Source organism: Theobroma umbraticum, unplaced genomic scaffold, assembly GCF_002168275.2.
Source record: "Theobroma umbraticum cultivar Fairchild unplaced genomic scaffold, ASM216827v3 scaffold_204.0, whole genome shotgun sequence".
Taxonomy (NCBI): Eukaryota; Viridiplantae; Streptophyta; class Magnoliopsida; order Malvales; family Malvaceae; genus Theobroma; species Theobroma umbraticum.
The window spans coordinates 1,648,571-1,667,299 of record NW_018397267.1 but is presented as its reverse complement, the minus strand read 5'-3'; the positions used below and the strand labels follow the sequence as shown (position 1 = coordinate 1,667,299).

Here is an 18,729-nt window from a genome sequence, read left to right as displayed (position 1 = left end):
TGTTTACCCTTTATTTGAAAAGAAATATGCCAAATGTCACTAAAAAGAACAAATTTAACTTATACAAATCCCTCTTCTTTTCTGTTTTCTTTTATAGGTAAGCCTTTTGTCATTGCGAATATAATCATTAATTTTAAGGAAATCAAGAGAGCGAATCTATATAGTTTCGGACTGTAGGCTCAATTCTGTCCAGCCCATATGGCCCAATGAGAACCATTCCAGAGCCCACTAAGCCCAGTCAAGCTCATAAGCCTAAACGAACGGACGAGCCCAAACCCGTTAAGACCTTTAAGGATATTTTAAATACAATGCACTGTCGTTTTGATTTAAATCCTCCCTACGGTTACCTATATAAACCCGACGGAAAGGGTAAATTCAGGACGTCACTTTCGCGCGCTGTCTCTGCTTCTTTCTCCTTTCAAGAATCAAAGAAAATCCCATTTCATGGCTTCGACGAGAGGCGATCTTCAGCACTCCGGAACTGAAGCAGAGCAAGAACCACCGGACAAGACGGCGGAAACTAATGACAAAGATGATAAGAAGAAGAAGAAGCAGCGCGTGGTTCTCAATCCTGCTGACTGCGACTTAGGCAAATTTCTTTTTCTTTAACCTCTTTCTGTTTTTCTTGTCCCTCTTCATTTTCTTTTTTTCACGCATTTAATTTGATTGGTTTATGAAACTTTTCTGTAGCTTTTTCTTTGAATTCTTGAAATTAAAATTGCTCGTGTAAATGTATAGTTTATGTTATAGAATTCATAAATATCGAGTGTTTGTGCTCTGAATTGGAGAAATGTCTGGGAGCTCATTTGAGATTAATGAAATGTTTTAGAGTTATGCAATTATCATTAGAGATGGCAATTGGTCAGGTTGGGTCGAGGTCAAGTTGCTAACTTTTTTCGAGTTGAGTATGGTTGGTCGAGGTGGGTTTTAAGCGGTTGCTTACATTATCTGATTCTCATCAGCTTTTGCCATAGCTTGTCTCTACAAGCACTAGAGTCTAGAGTTGAAAGTGGAAGTACAGGCTAGGTTGAGTCAAGTTGAACAGAACAGTGTTTACTATCATTTTTATAGTTTCATAGGCATGCATGTATGTTTTCTGAAACTTAATATGGATCCTTTTGTAGGTTTCTGATACCCGATGTGCATTGTTTCCCTTTCGTTAGATTTTATTATTGAAGATGATCTTATAGGGTCAGCACGCCATGATCAGGGGTTTGCCTATTGCTGGTCTGGTGCTCGTGCCAGTGTTGGAATAGCTGTAGGGAAGTATTGTTTTGGCTGCAAAATTCTTTCTACTCAACCAGTTGAAATGGAAGATACTCCCCCTGACCAGCAGCATGTTTGCCGTCTCGGCATTTCCAGGGGGGGTGTTGAAGTGGGAAGCCTTGGTGAAACTAAAAACAGCTTTGGGTTTGAGGGCACAGGGAAGTTTTCTAATACTAAACGTTTCTCTGATTATGGTGAAAAGTTTGGGGTTGGAGATACAATTGTTTGTGCGGTGGATCTTGAGAGTAAGCCACTGGCTTCCATTGGGTTTGTCAAGAATGGGAAATGGTTGGGTACTGCAAAGCAATTTAATACTGATCCAGAGGATCTTGAAGTGGTGGATTCCGCTCTTAGGAAGCTTCCATGGCTATGGGCTGTCTTTCCACATGTTTTGTTAAAAAATGTTGTTGTTCAATTGCAATTCAGTATTGAAGATGGACTGATTCCTGAAGATGGTATAGCCTTGGGCTTCTGCTTTTGAAGATGGAAATGTGATTAAGGGACCGGATTTTCCCAGTGAGACAGACTGCGAAGTGATTATGATGGTGGGATTACTTGGGGCGGGCAAGACCACTTGGGCAAAGAAATGGATTAGAGAACATCCTGAGAAGCGTTATATCTTTCTGGGAACAAATCAGGCTCTGAAACAAATGAAGGTATCTGTTTTTCTTCTGTCTTCTTTATTGCTTTGGGAAAAAGAAAATTTAGGTTTCCCAACAACTCTGCGCCTTAGTTGTTTTTGGTTTCTGACTAACCCAGTGAAGTCATGTCTTTTTACAGATTAGGAGAACCTATGGTGAAATATTGCATCCCTCGACAGATCGAGTAGATCAAATATCTGATTCCCTCATATCAAGGGCTGCCAAGACCCGTCGCAATTATGTTTTTGATCAACTAAATATCGGCAGGAGTACACGCAATCATAAACTGGGACTATTTTTGAGGTTTCGCAAGGTAGTTTCATTTTTTGATCCCCTTATCTCTGACAAATTTATGACTGGAAAATTTTCATTAGACTCTCTTACCTCTCTTCTTCTTTTGTATGAATGGTTCATGTTCATGTACAAATCAGATTGCGGTTGTGGTATTCCCAAAGCCAGAGGAGCTAAACCTACGTATCGCTAAAAGATTGGAAGGGACGGGAAGGGAGTTACCAGCATATGAAGTAAATAACATGCTAGGTATTCTGTAATCCCAGCATGCATGTTTATGCAGTCATTGGCTTACCAATTTGCTTTAGTTGCTGCAATCATTTACTTTGTGGCTTTATCTTTATGTGTTACGTTTCTGGCAGCCAAATATACTTTACCTCTAACCAAGAATATGCCCGGCTCAGATGAGTTGTTTGACGAGGTATTTTTTTAGCAACTTTGTCATCAATATGCATGATGGAAAGTGTGACTAATATTGTGGCATTTTTTAGGTGAAATTTGTTGAACTTGACAGAGGAGAGTCACAGCGATATCTGGATGAGATGAAGCGTTCTGTTGAATCTGCATCTGTACCTTATTCTCAGCAAAATTCTGTAGGGTCATTCGATAGTGGTTCATCAGGTTTTCATCTAGGCTTTTGCAAACTAAAATCAGGAATTCTTGGATATTTCATATGAATATCATGGTTTTGAATTTGATTATATTTTTGCTTTGACCAGTTGTTGAAGGGCATTGGCATCCAAGCTTGCATTCAGCGCCCCCTCTGTTGAACTATGGCTACCAAATGCCAAACCAAGTAAGTGATAAATGCCCAGATTGTGCTCAATGTTGCCTACAAGGAAGCAAGATGGCCGGAAAATCATTTTGGTAATTTGTGTAAGGTGTGTTAAACATTACAGGTGTACTTAATTTACCCAGGGGTTCAAGCTTTACCTGAATGGTATCAGTTATATCAAGTTTCACAGCAACCAGTTCCTTATGGGCCATATCCATATAATGGAAGTAGTAGCATTCCAGGGGAAAATGTGTACTCAACTTACGCAGGGGTTCAAGCTTATTCTGATTGGGATCAGGTATATCAAGTTCAACAGCAACCAGCTCCTTATCTACATAATGGAAGTAGTAGCCTTCCAAGGGAAACTGCTGGTTCCTTTGGGAGTTATCATCCTATACCTGGTGGTGGAAGTAACCATTATCAGAGCCCCTATAATGGCGTGGATAACATTCCTGGCCGTCCTGCTAGCTCCTGTAGTAGTAGCATGGTTGAACCTTTCCAGTTAGAAGTGACTATCATGTTGGGCAATGCAGCAGTGGTGGTGGCCTAGAACATGCTAGTTTTCAAGATTCAAGACCACCTATATTTGAGCAGAGTCCTCCGCCTTCCACAGATGGTGGTTAGAATTTCTATTGCAGAAACTGGTAGTTATCCTGATTCATTTAACTTGCATCTTTGTTTTTCCGTTTACGGAAGTAAATAATTTCTCAGTTCATCTAATAATGATGTTGTGCTATACTTGCTGTTTCTTTCATCAGTGATATTGCTTCTGTCGTGTTTCTCATTCTTTCGTACTTCGCCCTATTCTAGGCTCTCGTTATCCAACTCCTCGAATGCTCCCCTCCGAATATTCAGCACATTAGAGGATATCCCCCGTCTCATCCATAGGACTACTGACTGCCGACTACTCTACGGGTTGCTGGCAATTTCATGAAGTTTCAGAAGCTACTTCGCCGTCTGTTGATTGAAGTGAATGGACAAACACACTTCATTAACACCTGATTTTTGTTAAAAAGCCTTAACATGACAAATCAGGCTATCCTTAGCTCCCTCTCTTAGAAACATACTAACAGTTATGGTTGTGTACAAATATCAAAGGATGTATAAACTCCATACTCTAGATTGATCTTAAAACGAACATGTAATCGCAAAAAGTAAATAGAATTAGAGATGGGATTGAAGAATAATTCCAGGCATTTAAGCATAAAATCTAGGTGCCATGACCGCTCTTTGCCTTGTATGCTGTTCATGAATTGGATGTAAGGAACAAAGGTCCACCCAGAAATATACCAGAATTTGCCCTTTGCCTAGTGCAAAAGGAAATGCAGAGTAGCAGGACATAAAGATTGGGCTGACGATTAAATTTAATATTCCCATTTTACTTTACGTCTCTCATGTGAATTCTGCATGGATTCTCGGGTTGGTGACGCAGAATAATCAAAACCTCCTTCTTTTTCCTTCCTTGCTCAACGTTTTTTTATCTTATCAAGATGGCATATTCTACTTTAACCCATACGCACCAAAAAGGGCACAGAGAGAGAACCTTAAGGTTGAAATTCAATGTTCTTCCATATCCAATCATAACCCCTTATTATTTTCTTGGAAGTCAAGCTAGGATTTAGTGGCAGACCCAACTAGGGAAGGTTAGCTAGAGAAACTCCCGAAAAAAGCCCTTCGAGAAAATATCTCTTCTTTTGATTTCCCTTTCAAGTTCTGTTTTATCAACAATTTTGTAGCTTTTTAACGTAATGCTTTTTGGGGGGGGGGGGGGGGGGGGATACCTTACTTTTTTACACATACCATGTGCATAGTAAGCAAAAGAATGCACGGGTACATATCAATACACATCCACGCCTTCCTGGACCAGTTAGCCATTTGCCTACTGGTGGGTTAGGCAGAGGAGAGGCTTGGCATTCGTTGTAGCTAAAGGCAGTTCAGCAGCCGGGCGTTTTGGCTGCTTTTTGGACCATCCACTCCACATGTGGCTAGTGCTTGCTGGGTTTCCATAGTCAATCGTTAATTGAATTTGCCAACCTTGCCATGGTTGAGGTTTGAGCCTAAAGGTTTAGTGCTCCTAGGAACCAAATTGTTTGAGGTTTGAGCCTTGTTGTAACGCACCAAAATTATCTGGTTAAATGCCTTGAAAGCTACAAAATAGGCCCAATTCTGTCCCTTGTTTGAACAAGTAAACACTTTGGAGCAGCTCAACAAGCAAGCAGATGGTGGAGGGATGGAGCATGTGCTGGATAGAAAGTTGTCAGAGCCAGGCCTTTCATATTTGAAAAACAATTAGAAAAAACTTTGGACTTTGGAGGAAGGATTGTAGCTGTATGTAAATTAGGTTATATCGATTCCTAACTACCAATATGGTTGCTTTTTTCAGGTGCTATAGGTAGGGCCTAATTAAGAAAACCATATGCCAATGCCACCCATCTTACCAAATTCAATTGATTAGCTCTTTGTCGAAATCTTTTTGATCTGTGATTAACTGCTTGCATTGCAATAAACGTGTAGTGCATCCAACTTTACTTCTAAGCAATTAAAACTTGAACACTGGATTATCTCTGAAAGGGGTTTCACGCAAGATTGCAGGAAAGAAACATATATATACATCAACTAGCTACTAGTCCACCAGGTTTTGTCAGGGGATAAAAAGGATAGGCAAAAGAAAAGATGGGGGAGAGTTAGTAGGGTGAGGTAGGAGAAGGTCACCAACATCACGAGACAACTTCCTTGTCAGAGAAAGGAAAAGATGAAAACCATGATAATGTAATGAAAAGAAATATGACCAGGAAGCAAAGGATTTTGAGTAACTAAAGTGAATGAAAGAAAAATAAAGGAGGAAATAATGGTTGGCAAAGGTCATAGCCCCCACAGAGCTAATATTCAACACTTGGCCTGATATTGTTCCATTGTCAATGACTGTCCCAAGTTTTCATTTGAACAACTTGCCTACGCATCCTTTGCTTTATTTCTTCATGTATACATTTGTTCATAAGCCTGCTAATTGAAGAGGATGCAAATTAATTGCTTGCTGTCAACTTATGTTTCTTACATAAATTGTGGACATCTTTTTGCCATTTCAGATGCCATATTTCAGGGGAAAGAGTAAAAAATTATGCTTATACGGTCAGGTATCAACTTCATGCATTTAAGATTTTACTCTAAGACTACTCTTCGCAAAGATATAATCTTGATTGATAAGAAAGGATAACTCCTATGTTTACAGTCACTAACAGTGAAAGTAAGGAACAGTAATGTTCATTTATTTTGTAAGGTATGTAGTTAGATCTGCCACGCTCCACCGTCCACGACCTGGTGCAAGAGAACTGATACTCTACTGGCAAGGGTCTATTAGCTCATCATCCAAAGCCATGCTGCCTCAACTGTGATGGAGATCATGTATGGAATTGTCCAAAAAAGCCTATCAAACTCCTTAGTAAAAACAAGGCAAATACTGATTCTTTACATTTCCATAAAATAGAAAATTTAGTGTTGTCTTAGAAGTGAGAACCCTGGAATTGGGACTGATGAACAGGGTCCAAAAGGTTCAAACTCTTCTAACTCTGTTTCGTGTCTTAATACAACTGATTAAATCCATGGATACAAACAATGTAAGCAGATAAACCATCTTTTAAGATTGATATTGCAAGATCTTTTGTCGATTTCGTTAATAGACAAAAGTCGGTCTCTATTCTCAGATGTAGATTTAGCTACTCGACAAAGGTCATCTGGGTAATTGCACACTCCCAACACTTTGCTTATATTCGATGCCTCACTCTTACGCACCCTCCAAAAGAGCAAAAGGCAGAGACTTGTCAAAGAAAAAGGAGCGAAGAAGCAGTCAAGCAGTCTCCCTGATAAAACCGCCATACTGAACTCCTTTTCATTTTTACTCCTCGCAAAGTTCCCTCCTTTGCAGTTTCACCTCCTGTGTTTCTTTATGGAAGAAGATGAGAATGAGAATGGGAATCCTTGGGAGTATTTGAAATCGATTGAAATTGTTACCATGGTTTCTTCTTCGAAAACAATTTCTAATCTTTCTTTTCTCTCCTCAAATGATCCTCTTCTCTCCTGCGTTATCACTCTTTACATTTTGATTCTTCTTTATTTCCCTCAAAGCTTTTCTCTCAAAATCCTTTTCTCTCCTGTCCTCGTTTTAACTGCTTCTCTCTTGCTTTCCCTTCTTCGTCTGGGCGCCATCCAAAGAACCCAATCCGAAACCAGAGAAAAAAGAAGCCTTGCTGATGCTGAAGCAGAAAAAACAGATTTTTCACAACAAGAGCTCAAATGGTCCACATGCAAAAAGGACCCAGAGCTTGTAATGCAGAGTTTCGAAGAAACGTTCGTTGAATGGGACGTAAGAGCTCCGCTAGAGGTTATATATGAAGGACATGAAGGAGAAGAAGAGGATCCCAATGAGAACGTCTCCAATCCGACCCGGGTTATCGAGAGGTACCCTTCCTTGTCGCTTTACTACCCGGAGTCCGACTCGGATAGCTCGTCGTCGGAAACGGACTATCTGGCGATCGGAGAATGGGTTTCGTCGGAGAAGATATGTTACAGATGGGAAGAGGAAGACAGAGAAGGTTTGATTGAGATAGTTCTGGATAAGAGAGACCTGGATTTTCATGGAGAAGAAGAGAACTTGATAGAGATTGACATTTCTTCTGTTAAGGATTAGATTCAGCTAATGCTGCATTAATCAAATTAATCAAAGGTTAAAGTAAAAAGTGTATAGAGAGAGAGAGAGTTGAGGTTTTCGGGGTTCGGAATCGGATGTTGGATTGTTTTGTAGAAGGATTACCGTTTGTATTATATCCATGTTTAAACTTAAAGTACAATTAGTCCCTAAACCCAAGAGTTTTTATTGGGTTTATGTTATGAGATAACTGGTATTTGGCCCTTTCTTTCTTTTCCCTTTCCTTCTTTGCGGTGACAAGACCAAGAGTTGGTTGAGAGTTGAGAGGAACACGTGGCTTTGTTTTTGGGAGGGAAAGTGGAAGACAGGGTGACCTTGATGAATGGGCTTGAATGACATGTACAAGTCTTAAATGTACCCCAAGAAATTCATGAACGTTGGGGTGATAGAGATGTCACATACCAAAAGAAGAGAAAGAACAGAAAAATCTGGCTTGGTGGTCAAGTTGTTGCAGGTGTCTGACCAGAGAAAGATGGGTTCCCTTCCTTTCCTACCACCATCTCTCTTTCTTCATTCTCAGTGCCATGTTTCCAGCTGTTTCCCCTTCATGAATTTCATCTTGCTTTGTTCAACATCTGTTTTGAGATCTCAACTGTTTCACCTAATGATTAGGTTATAAGCATGAGGTGAGTAGATTTGGGATTCAGTTCCCACCTTAGAACCTACCAGGGAAACAAGAACGCACAGATAAGACCAATTTTCATTTGATATTTTTCTGCCTTTCTTGCTAGACACTGCTACTGATCTCCAATGGTGCCAACTAGTCAGGGGCTTAATAAACGATTGGTATGGGTTTGCAGGCTGATATAGTCCAAAACTGAACAAAAATCTAGAGTGTTCATGACTTCACAAGTGATTCACTGTGAGGATAAGGGGTTATACAGTTTCGAGTCTGGTTTTACATGTTTGGTCCGTTTAGAACAAAGCTCATCTAGGGTTTAGGGCTATAGTTGAGATTTAGACTAAACCTTGTGTTAACAAAGTAAACCAAGACCTTATCAGAGATATTAGAGCAATGAGAACTATACGTTGCCAAATTTGAATACTGTTCCATTGATGAGCTCTGATTAGATTTATGCCAAATTTTGTGTTGAAGGAAAAGGAGTGCCAGGAGATACAAGCAAAGTCTGATGTTTTCCTTTGTTTGCTAGCTGGTGACCTGCCAACATCATGCAAAGCCAGCTTGAACAGCTTGGAGTAATGGGATTGAACCACTTGAATCAATAATGAAGAAACAAGAGAAATTCATTGACTTTTCACACCGACGGCCGGACCCCTTATATCAAAAAGTTGTTCTCTTTGACTCTTGATAATTATCTATGATTTCAAAAGCTTTTCGAAGCTCGCTTTTGCTATTCTTGTTAAGTTGTTAATGCTATTCATCTTGATGTGTACAGTCCCCGGTTTGACCTCTTGTTCTTGACGTATATATCTGGCTAGCTTCATTCTTGGATTTACATTCTTCACCATTCTATATCAAGAAATTAAGTCACCCCATTTTCTCTACTTTTTCCTCCTTAAATACTCTCTCTATTCTTACATTACATATCATCAGGGGCGGAGGGTAAGCCAACAATGGCCCCCCAAAATTTTTAAAAATATTTATTTTTTATATATATTTTATCAATGGTCCCTTCAAAATTTTTATTTATTATATATTATTAATGATCCACTTAAAATAAAATTTTTTATTTAATAATTAATATAAATAAAAAAATCAAACAACCTCAAAAACTTACTTAATTTTACCCTAATTTAAATTTCTCTACACCTCTTTCTCTTTTTCTTTTTCTTTTTCTCTTCTATTTTCTATCTTTTTATTTTTATTTCTCTTTTTTAGTAACTCAACATAGAAACACACCTTATTTTTCAAAAGAGATTTATGAGCTTGTGAGTTTGGAAAAGAAAAAACAGAGATTACTCATCACAATTGTGTAAAATTAAAAAGAAGTAAAGTTTTCTTTTACCTTTTTTTTTCTATTTATATTAGTTAACTATTATATAAAATCTTGTATTTCGTATTTAATTATTTATATTTTATTCCTATAGTTTTATGTTTTTTTTAAGTTTAAATATAAATAAATAAGAATATTGAATAATGGATTTGAATCTAGAAAACATCATCGAGCATAATTTTTTTAAATAACTATTATAAGTTTTTTTTTAATTTTTTTTATTTAGATGTTATATAAAATTATTATTTATTATGAATCTTTTGATCGTTGATTAAATTTAATATATTAATTTTTAAAATTTTTAACTTTTATTTTTTTTCTTGGTTAACTCCGTCCCTGCATATCATAATGGATTATAACGTAATATGATGATATAGTCACGTGACATTTGTCATTTCTATATCAACATCACGTGATGTAAAAATCACAAGTAATGTTGAAACTAATCACAGCTAATGAATTATTAATTATAAAGACTAAATAAAAGTATAAGTATAAGACAGTCTCTAAGCATTACATATTAAAACCTAAATGAATAGAACAGTAGATATATGGCCCAATCTAATGGGCCAACGAGTAAGCCCAAAAAAAGTTAGCAGACTTTTCTCACAACGGTGGCCCACTTTCCCAAAACAGTATACACAAGGGAATATCCTCGCGTGGCTGCTTTTATTCAAAGAAAAAGCGCATGACACGTGTCGAGTCAAACCAATCGTGGTGACCTTCTACTATCTGTTCCACCTTCGAAACCGGAATCTAAAAATGATCATATGTCATAAATTATTTTACGTCTGATTTTGATGACTGTCCTTATTGTCTTAGCCTTAGTTTAAACATGCAAATACATATATTATAATATTCTTAATGGGTGTAATGTCAACATTTTTTATGTTCGATTCCATCATTTATGGGCAGTCAACACATGCTTTTGTTTAGGGTTGAGTACATGATTCGGTTCCTTCTTCGGTTTTCAAAGATTTAGATTTGAATAAAATGTATTTTTTTAAATATAGTTTAAAACTATCAATGATATTTATATATGGAATATACTATTAATATAGTTTTTCAATCGTTCAGAATCTAAATTTTAGATAAAAATAATAATTAAAATAATTGAATAAACTATTTTTTAACTAATTAATATAAATAAAATAATTTCCATTAATTTCTATCAACATAATCCATTACTCCTCTCATGTTCTTATTTCGAAGAGTGAATATGAAATATCCAAAAAAAAAATACAATGTACTTTGTGGCCAAGAAAAAAACATGGTGTGAGCTGTGCACACAAAGCCGTGAAGCATGCTAACCTCATTTGCGTGTTCCCGTTTCCCATGTGACAAAAATGCATGTATTGACCTAACGTTCGGCAAGAAACAGCCTGTCTAGGTTCTGGAATCCATGCTTAAAATTACAATTTTATCATTATTTTGTTTCACAAATAAATATAATTATTAAAATTATATAAAAATTTAATTTAATTGTTATTAATAGTTTAAATTAAAAATTTTTTGTACCATATAATTTAGATATGGATAATTATAGTAAACATTTAAATTGAGATTATTACAATTTGTATCCAAATATAATATTCCGGATCCGAGCTGTTACATTTAACACAAACGTGTACAAAACTTTGTTCCAGCTTTCACCTCTCCCGTTTTCTTGGCAGTTGCCCTTTTCCAGCTTTGATTTTAGGTCAAAACCTCGTGGCGTCAGCCTGTTAGCTACATTTGTTTCTAAAATTTCTTTCCTTCCCCTTAACTAAAATTCGTGCTTTTATTTTTAATTAAAAATAAAAAATTTGTACCTCCGTCATATCCTTTTTCTGAGCTAACAGCAAAAGCCCTTTTTGGATGATTAGGTGAGATCGATGGATCCAACGGTCAGAGATTACTCAACGACTGTGCGGTCCAAGATCGATCTCCTGACGGCGCAAGTAGGGTTAATTTATTTTACAAAATTTCTAAAGTACACGAAAGGCTAATAATATTCGAAAAAAATAGTACACGTGCCGCCTTTAGCTTGCTTCCCAAGTCATAGAGAACCATCGTGACAGCGCCACGGAGCTGTCGTTTCCCATTGATTCGGGGTTTCCATTTTTCCTTCCTCCTCCTTCCATTTTGCGTTTTCCTTCTCCAACGCTTCTTCTTCTTCTTTCTTTCTTCCTCTGCCATTATTTTACATGTAAGAAGCAACGCTACCGGTCACTTCTCTTTCTCTCTCTTTTTCCTTTTTACTTCTATATTCTTTTATATGTACCTGAAAGGTTAGCGTTTATTCTGCGATTTTCTGCAGATTTCTTGGTTATAAGGCTTAACAGATCTAAGAGCAAGAAATGAGAAGCTTCAACCTCTTCGGGAGATTATCTAGAGCTTTCCAGGATTATCCTTCTCTTTCAAGGATCATTGTTGTCTCTACGATCAGGTGCTCTGTTCAATCAGTATTTCTTTCTATATATAGATATTTTGTTCGTTTCTTATGTTTATGCAAATATTTGCTTCATTGTTTGATTTTTTTTTATTTCTATATACTTGTTTCGAAGCGTTGCTAAATGCATGTCTCTGTTTTCATCTTAGTTGCCGTATTATCGATTTTAATCTTATACGTATCGATTTCTTTAAGTTCTCATTGTCAGTAGATTTGCTCTGTGTTGAGATAAACCTGATTTTTGTTTTGGATGGATCTGATAAATGATGATGAGTTTGAGATTTTGAGCTGAAAATGGCATAAACGTTTGAATTTTGAAATGGTCGGTTAAAACTCTGAGAACAGAGCGACTCTGTTTATAGCAGAGGGAAATGATATCTCTGTTGAAACTGAGGTCCATGGACCATGCTCTTTCATTTTTGTTAAGACCGTAGAGAGATCATATAAATCTAACTTAGTAAATTGTATGGTAGGAAAATTAAAGCTCTGTTTGGTTCATTAAAATGTTGAAGGGAAGAGAATTTGGAATAAGAATAAAAGGCAATTAAATGCAAAAACTGGACTGCTTTTCTAGTATTCTTGGAATGTATATGTCAACTTTAGGAGCTTGAGTGTATAATTTATCAAGATTAGTGGTAAAATGAACTGCATTCTATCTTTTCTTTTTTCCTTTTTTTATTTTTTTTCGTTTCTCTTGAAACTCTCCTTGGACCAGAGTTTTCTCTTTGGGCTAAGCCTATTGCATTTTTTGCAGTGGTGGGGGCCTTATAGCTTATGCTGAGGCAAACGCATACAATGGCAATAGGGGCCATATTGCTCATGCTGATGCAATGACGTCCAACGGCGCGCATGGTATTGCTTCATCAGAAGCAGTTCCCAAGAAAAAGAAGGTGGTGCTGCTTGGAACTGGTTGGGCGGGAATGAGTTTCTTGAAGAATCTGAATAACCCTAGTTATGAGGTGGAAGTTTTGTCTCCTCGTAATTTCTTTGTGTTTACCCCATTGCTACCAAGTGTTACATGCGGCAAAGTAGAAGCACGCAGCATTGTTGAGCCAATTCGCAACATCATCAGAAAGGTAATGCGTTTTAAATGTGAAAATAAGAAGATAGGTCTTGTCAATTCAGAAAACTAGTTGTAAAAGAACTCTGAAAGTGGTTTTTCCTGCTACATGCTTGAGCAGAAAAATGTTGATATTAGTTTCTCTGAAGCTGAATGTGTCAAGATAGATCCTCAGAATAAGAAAATTTATTGTCGTGCAACTGTAAATAGCAAATTGAAGGGGGAAGAAGAGTTTGCAGTAGACTATGACTACCTTATTATAGCCGTGGGTGCTCAGGTTAACACCTTTAATACTCCTGGCGTGGAGCAAAATTGTCATTTCTTAAAGGTAACTTTCTTCTTTAAAATTTTATTGTCTTATGTTTTGCTATATTTGGTAAAAGTTTTCTGGCCGCTACTAGTTGCGCTTCTGAATCAAGATACTCTGCTGATGCCGTGGATTTGGGTGATGGATTACTGCGTTTGGGATTGGGGGAATATGTGACAGGAGCCATTTTCATTCGCTTGTACCGGTATTTTTATTTCCTTTTCTTTTCATTTTAAGCAACATGATTCTTCATGCAGGAGGTTGAAGATGCTCAGAAGATCCGTAAGAATGTTATTGAATCCTTTGAGAAGGCAAGCCTACCAAATTTAAGTGATGAGGAGAGAGAGAAAATCCTTCACTTTGTGATTGTTGGCGGTGGTCCAACAGGTGTGGAATTTGCTGCAGAACTCTATGATTTTGTCAATGAGGATGTGGTCAAACTATATCCAAAGGTCAGAGAATTTGTGAAAATTACACTTCTTGAGGCGACAGATCATATTCTGAACATGTAAGAATGCAAATCAAGTAGTACTTCGTTTCCATCATCATTATTTACCTAATAGCTGTTATCACTTTGGAGCTTTAGTGTTTTTGCTCATATTAACATTGAATCTTTTCAAATAATTTTAGAAAGGTTGTGGGTTCTTTACATTCAAGGTTTCTGGAGGTATTTAGTTCATAATTTGAAGTTTTCTCAATCTTTTAAGACATTCTTGTTTCTCAGGTTTGACAAAAGAATCACAAATTTTGCCGAAGGGAAGTTTGGAAGAGATGGCATTGATGTGAAATTAGGGTCAATGGTCACGAAAATAAATGATAATGAAATTTCTACAAAAGCAAGAGGTAACGGCAACACAACTAATACGCCATATGGGATGGTTCTCTGGTCAACTGGCATAGGACCTCGTCCTCTCATAAAGGAATTTATGAAGCAAATTGGTCAGGTGAAATACTTTTAAACATAGGAACTCATCTCATCGAATCCCCTCTATCCTTCACTAACTATCTTTTTCATTGTCATTCACGAAAGCTATTTTCACTTTCTAAATACATTCACTAAACCACTATGTCTTCTGTGAGAACAGGGCAATAGGCGTGCTTTGGCAACTGATGAATGGCTGCGTGTTGAGGGATTTGATACCATTTATGCACTTGGTGACTGTGCAACTATTAACCAGCGGAAAGTCATGGTATCTATTTGTAAAACTTCGTCATTCCTTTATGAGATTTTGTTTATTACTAGTATTTACTTTCCTTTCCTCTTTGTTTTTTAAATTTCAATACATTTTAGGAGGATATATCGGAAATATTTAAAAAGGCAGACAAGGACGAGTCAGGAACATTGACAGTCAAAGAATTTCAAGAAATCATTGATGATATTTGTGAAAGATACCCTCAAGTGGAGCTCTACCTGAAGAGCAAGCAAGTGCGGAACATTGTTGATCTTTTGAAGGAAGCCAAAGGGGATGCTGCAAAAGAATCCATTGAACTGAATATTGAAGAATTTAAATCAGCTCTTTCTCAAGTTGATTCTCAGATGAAGAATCTGCCTGCAACAGCACAGGTAATCATTTTAATTTACTTATACCACATTTAGACTATTGATTTCTTTCCAAGTCAATGCCTACTTAACACATTCACCATCTGTCAATGTTTCAGGTTGCAAATCAGCAAGGTGCCTATCTTGCTAACTGCTTCAACCGTATGGAAGAGTGTGAAAAGAATCCTGAAGGTCCCGCTAGGTTCAGGGGAACAGGTCGCCATCGATTCCATCCCTTTAGGTACAGATTGAACTTCTATCCCGTTTCTGCACATTCTCTCTTCTGCAAGTGTCTGCGGCTCTGTTATCCGTAAATTCAACCTTTGACGTAAACACTGGTGATTTTTCTTACAGGTACAGGCACTTGGGACAATTTGCTCCTTTGGGAGGGGAGCAAACAGCTGCACAACTTCCTGGTGATTGGGTCTCAATCGGACACAGCTCGCAGTGGCTCTGGTATTCTGTCTATGCAAGGTAATTAGTTCGAATTGTTAGAGAGTCAGAGCGAATCATTACCTCGTGAAACATTTAGGGAATCAGTTTAATAGCCTGTTAATCTGAACTTTTTTCCTGCCCTTCAAATTCAGCAAGCAAGTAAGCTGGCGCACAAGGGCATTGGTCGTCTCGGACTGGGTAAGGCGTTTCATTTTCGGGAGGGATACCAGTGGGATTTAAGGCAACAAACAAGTGTCTGGGTTCTGGAGTTACTATTTGGCAGAATTGCCAGAGTTTGGAATGCTGTAGAAAAATTTTGTTTTCATTTTCCCCCCTTTGGACCTATTCATTCACATAATAATCATACTGCCTGCAGGGGCTTTGGCCTCGTGGCAGTGTTCTCCCTTACCAAACCTTACAATTTAATTGATTTAATCTTTTACTTAGGGGAAAGACCAACGTGTTATCTAAGGTGGTTTTGCAAGGAACTTTGGATATTGAAAGCTAAATTTTAGTTTGCTTCTGAGCTACATGAAAATATTACCTATTTCGAGGTATAAGTGTAACATATTGTTCTTTCTGTTCTTAGTCATTGTGTTCACTTGCACCTCTCTGGTTTTAAACCAGCGTCGCGGGGAAGGACTCCTACCCGCACTGAACCTCCTGTTAAAATCCAAACGGACCTTAAACCGACGAAAGATGGCCCAAATCCAAACCTCTTTGGCGGTCCATTTATGCTTTTATCCAAAAACCCGCTGAACTCCGGTACAGCGCTCTTTATTTCTGAATTATTTTATATCTTTACTTATGAAGTAACATTATGTAATTAAGTGATAATAATGATAGCATATAAAATAAAAGATTCATTTGTCATTAAGCTAAAGACATTTATCATTCAAGATTAAGATCTGATAGCTAAATCGTCTATAATAAATGATGATTTGCATCATAATCGTACTGATCTTGTTAGATATAGTTGTTGGTGTATTTTATTCTCAATAAACTAATTTGTCAATCTATAAGTTCATTCATAATAAAACAAAAAATAAAGCGAATTCCATAGTGTTGCTTGGAAGTTTGAAGCAAAGCGCCAAAATTTTAATCAAAAACATATGGGTAGGGCTACGAATGCATGTGCCATCAAGCCCCCGTCCGTCATGATTCCCACCATGATTACAATCATGTTCATCAATTTAATTTAAAAGTTAACGAGGTTGCCAAGTGTCGAAACACGAGAGGTTAAATTTTTATAAACTATTGTCCTGCGACCGAGTGCCACGTGTAATCTCCCCTCCACCTTGGTCGGCCATTGCGATATTTGTTTCGAGTACCTAGGAGGCAAGGTACAAAGGTTGGACATCGATGTGGACGTTGAATGGAGAAAAGAGGCCGCCCAGAACATGGGTTTCTCAATCTTTGGGGGACAAAAAGAGCAGTGGTCTTAATCCATATTCAATATCATAATTTCATGGAATTCCATACAAGTGGTTTCATTCCTAGATTAAAGGTTTTTTTTTTTTTTGGTTCAAAATGCCTACTTATCTTATACATCTCACCATCTATTTTGAACATAATTGAAAGAAAAAAAAAACCAATTTTATATTAATAAATATAAATTTTTACATTGAAATTTTATCCGTTTTGATTAACTGATTACTTAAAAATGACGTAGATATAATAAATTATAATATAATTTAAAAATTATGTATTTGTTAGAATCAAATGGTATAAAATTCGTTCTAAACCCTAAAATCACCTCTTATTTCAAGCTAAAAGGGATGGCTTATGACTGATAAACACCAATGAGATTGGGTTAGGGCACAGGCACGACCTCCTAGTGTTCATTAGGCACAGAGGTTTAGGTTTTCGGGTGCATGTGATTTCCATATATTTCCCTCACCCCAGTACTCTCCCAACCCTCTTCCTAACAGCAAGTATTGAATCTGTCCTTGGATGCTAAGTCCTTTTGTTTTTGCAAAAGGCTACTACCCAGGAAGTGGGAAACTGAACAGAATGCTTATGGCACCTTGAAACGCTGCTTATTTTTACCGAAGAAGAAAGCTTTCGAGCTTTGCACGAGCAACCACGCAAACTCAGCTTCTTATTTGTTTCTCACTTTGGACTTTTCTTATTCAACTTTTCATCCCATCGCATTGATCTTTTTCGATTGAAACAGCGAAAATAACTGGTTATGTCGAATGACTTTCATCAAACAACTTTTCAATCCAACCCCAAAACCCGTCACCGTTCATGCACAACGTGACAATTTGTGAAGCTTTTTACCTTTGCCCATGGACGTAACTTATTTACATTCCCCCTTTTTGTTTTCATTTCCTAAGTAATGCCCTTTTTTTCTTAATTAATTAATTAAACAAATAAAAAATTAACAACTTTCAAGAGAAAGCCACTCACTTGAAATTCTAAGTGTATACGGTAATTAAGACAGAGTTTCCTTCCATTTTAGCAGGAAAAATCTAATTCATCAAGTCATCCTACTGTTTATATGTTCATCTGAAACAAAACGGACCCCACTCTAAGTTTGTTTAGTGAGAGGCATGGTTTTGCACCGCAAATTTATTTAAAAAATGGATGAAAAATTGCAGAAAACATGAAGGTCACTTGTCTCCAGCTAAACTGGGCAAACAGAGTATTGACTGCCAGCTGGTTCATTGCAGAAGCGTGTTTTCTGCACAGTACCAGGTTTAAATTATTTGACAATTATCTCTTTTAATTATTCAGATTCGGGCGACATTAGCTCTGCCTCTGAGGATGGATTAGATGCTTTTAAGTTTTCTCCTGCTGGCAATGGTGCTTTTGTTATAATACTAAGCAATTATTAATTGCTATTTTATTTTGTTTTTTTGTTTAAGCTTCTTCTTAAGCTAGTAGAGAAAATCTGAAAGAGATGGAATAGGAGAGCTTTTTCCAATCATAAGATTCTTTCTTTTTCAGTTCGGATCTCTACTTCGGGTTTCGGATGCTCCGGTTTTAGTACTCTTTTGACTATCTTGACTCTCCGTTGTTTGTTAATGGAATCGTCGGAGGTACATAAGTCGACAGACTCGTCCGCGTTGGACGTGTCCGCTCGGGGATCCTCAACACCCGACGTAGCGCTCGAGCGAGTTCTATCTCTTTTGAAATCTCACCGGGACAGGAGCTCCGTTTCTCTGGTCTGCAAGGACTGGTACAACGCGGAACGGTGGTCGAGGACTCACGTTTTCATCGGAAACTGTTATTCCGTCTCGCCGGAGATCGTCGCACGGCGGTTCCCAAAAATCCGGAGCGTGACGTTGAAAGGGAAGCCTAGGTTTTCCGACTTCAACTTG

The 18,729-nt window shown here is 37.5% G+C and overlaps 4 protein-coding genes across 4 annotated transcripts in view; all 4 read left to right on the top strand.

The window, feature by feature from the left end:
* Positions 1-400: 400 nt before the first annotated feature.
* Positions 401-4,293, top strand: LOC110424372 (uncharacterized). The gene is given in 10 exon segments (XM_021438927.2): positions 401-589; positions 1,164-1,725; positions 1,727-1,922; positions 2,047-2,220; positions 2,339-2,447; positions 2,561-2,619; positions 2,690-2,819; positions 2,918-2,994; positions 3,098-3,617; positions 3,784-4,293. Coding segments are annotated over 9 exon segments (1,878 nt in total). The 5' UTR covers positions 401-444; the 3' UTR covers positions 3,524-3,617; positions 3,784-4,293.
* A 1,995-nt stretch (positions 4,294-6,288) lies between these two features.
* LOC110424042 (uncharacterized) lies at positions 6,289-9,100 on the top strand. The gene is made up of 2 exons (XM_021438518.2): positions 6,289-8,301; positions 8,772-9,100. The coding sequence occupies exon 1, from the start codon at positions 6,917-6,919 to the stop codon at positions 7,655-7,657; it is 741 nt and encodes a 246-aa protein (XP_021294193.1). The 5' UTR covers positions 6,289-6,916; the 3' UTR covers positions 7,658-8,301; positions 8,772-9,100.
* A 2,559-nt stretch (positions 9,101-11,659) lies between these two features.
* Positions 11,660-15,963, top strand: NDB3 (NAD(P)H dehydrogenase B3). The gene is made up of 11 exons (XM_021439192.2): positions 11,660-11,818; positions 11,930-12,058; positions 12,816-13,137; positions 13,243-13,449; positions 13,686-13,936; positions 14,153-14,372; positions 14,514-14,618; positions 14,720-14,992; positions 15,088-15,209; positions 15,323-15,442; positions 15,556-15,963. The coding sequence occupies exons 2-11, from the start codon at positions 11,970-11,972 to the stop codon at positions 15,641-15,643; spliced, it is 1,797 nt and encodes a 598-aa protein (XP_021294867.1). The 5' UTR covers positions 11,660-11,818; positions 11,930-11,969; the 3' UTR covers positions 15,644-15,963.
* A 2,166-nt stretch (positions 15,964-18,129) lies between these two features.
* Positions 18,130-18,729, top strand: part of LOC110423793 (protein TRANSPORT INHIBITOR RESPONSE 1-like) — an 8,058-nt gene continuing 7,458 nt past the window's right edge. The window contains 1 exon segment of the mRNA XM_021438163.2: positions 18,130-18,710. Within this exon segment, the coding sequence (XP_021293838.2) occupies positions 18,433-18,710 (278 nt within the window). The 5' untranslated portion in view covers positions 18,130-18,432.

Excerpts from the sequence above, each read along its gene's own strand:
- LOC110424042 (XM_021438518.2), top strand. The coding sequence starts at position 6,917 with ATGGAAGAAGATGAGAATGAGAATGGGAATCCTTGGGAGTATTTGAAA.
- NDB3 (XM_021439192.2), top strand. The coding sequence starts at position 11,970 with ATGAGAAGCTTCAACCTCTTCGGGAGATTATCTAGAGCTTTCCAGGAT. Across the intron at positions 12,059-12,815 it reads ATTGTTGTCTCTACGATCAG|TGGTGGGGGCCTTATAGCTT; the intron begins GTGCTCTGTTCA and ends CATTTTTTGCAG. Across the intron at positions 13,138-13,242 it reads TTCGCAACATCATCAGAAAG|AAAAATGTTGATATTAGTTT; the intron begins GTAATGCGTTTT and ends ATGCTTGAGCAG.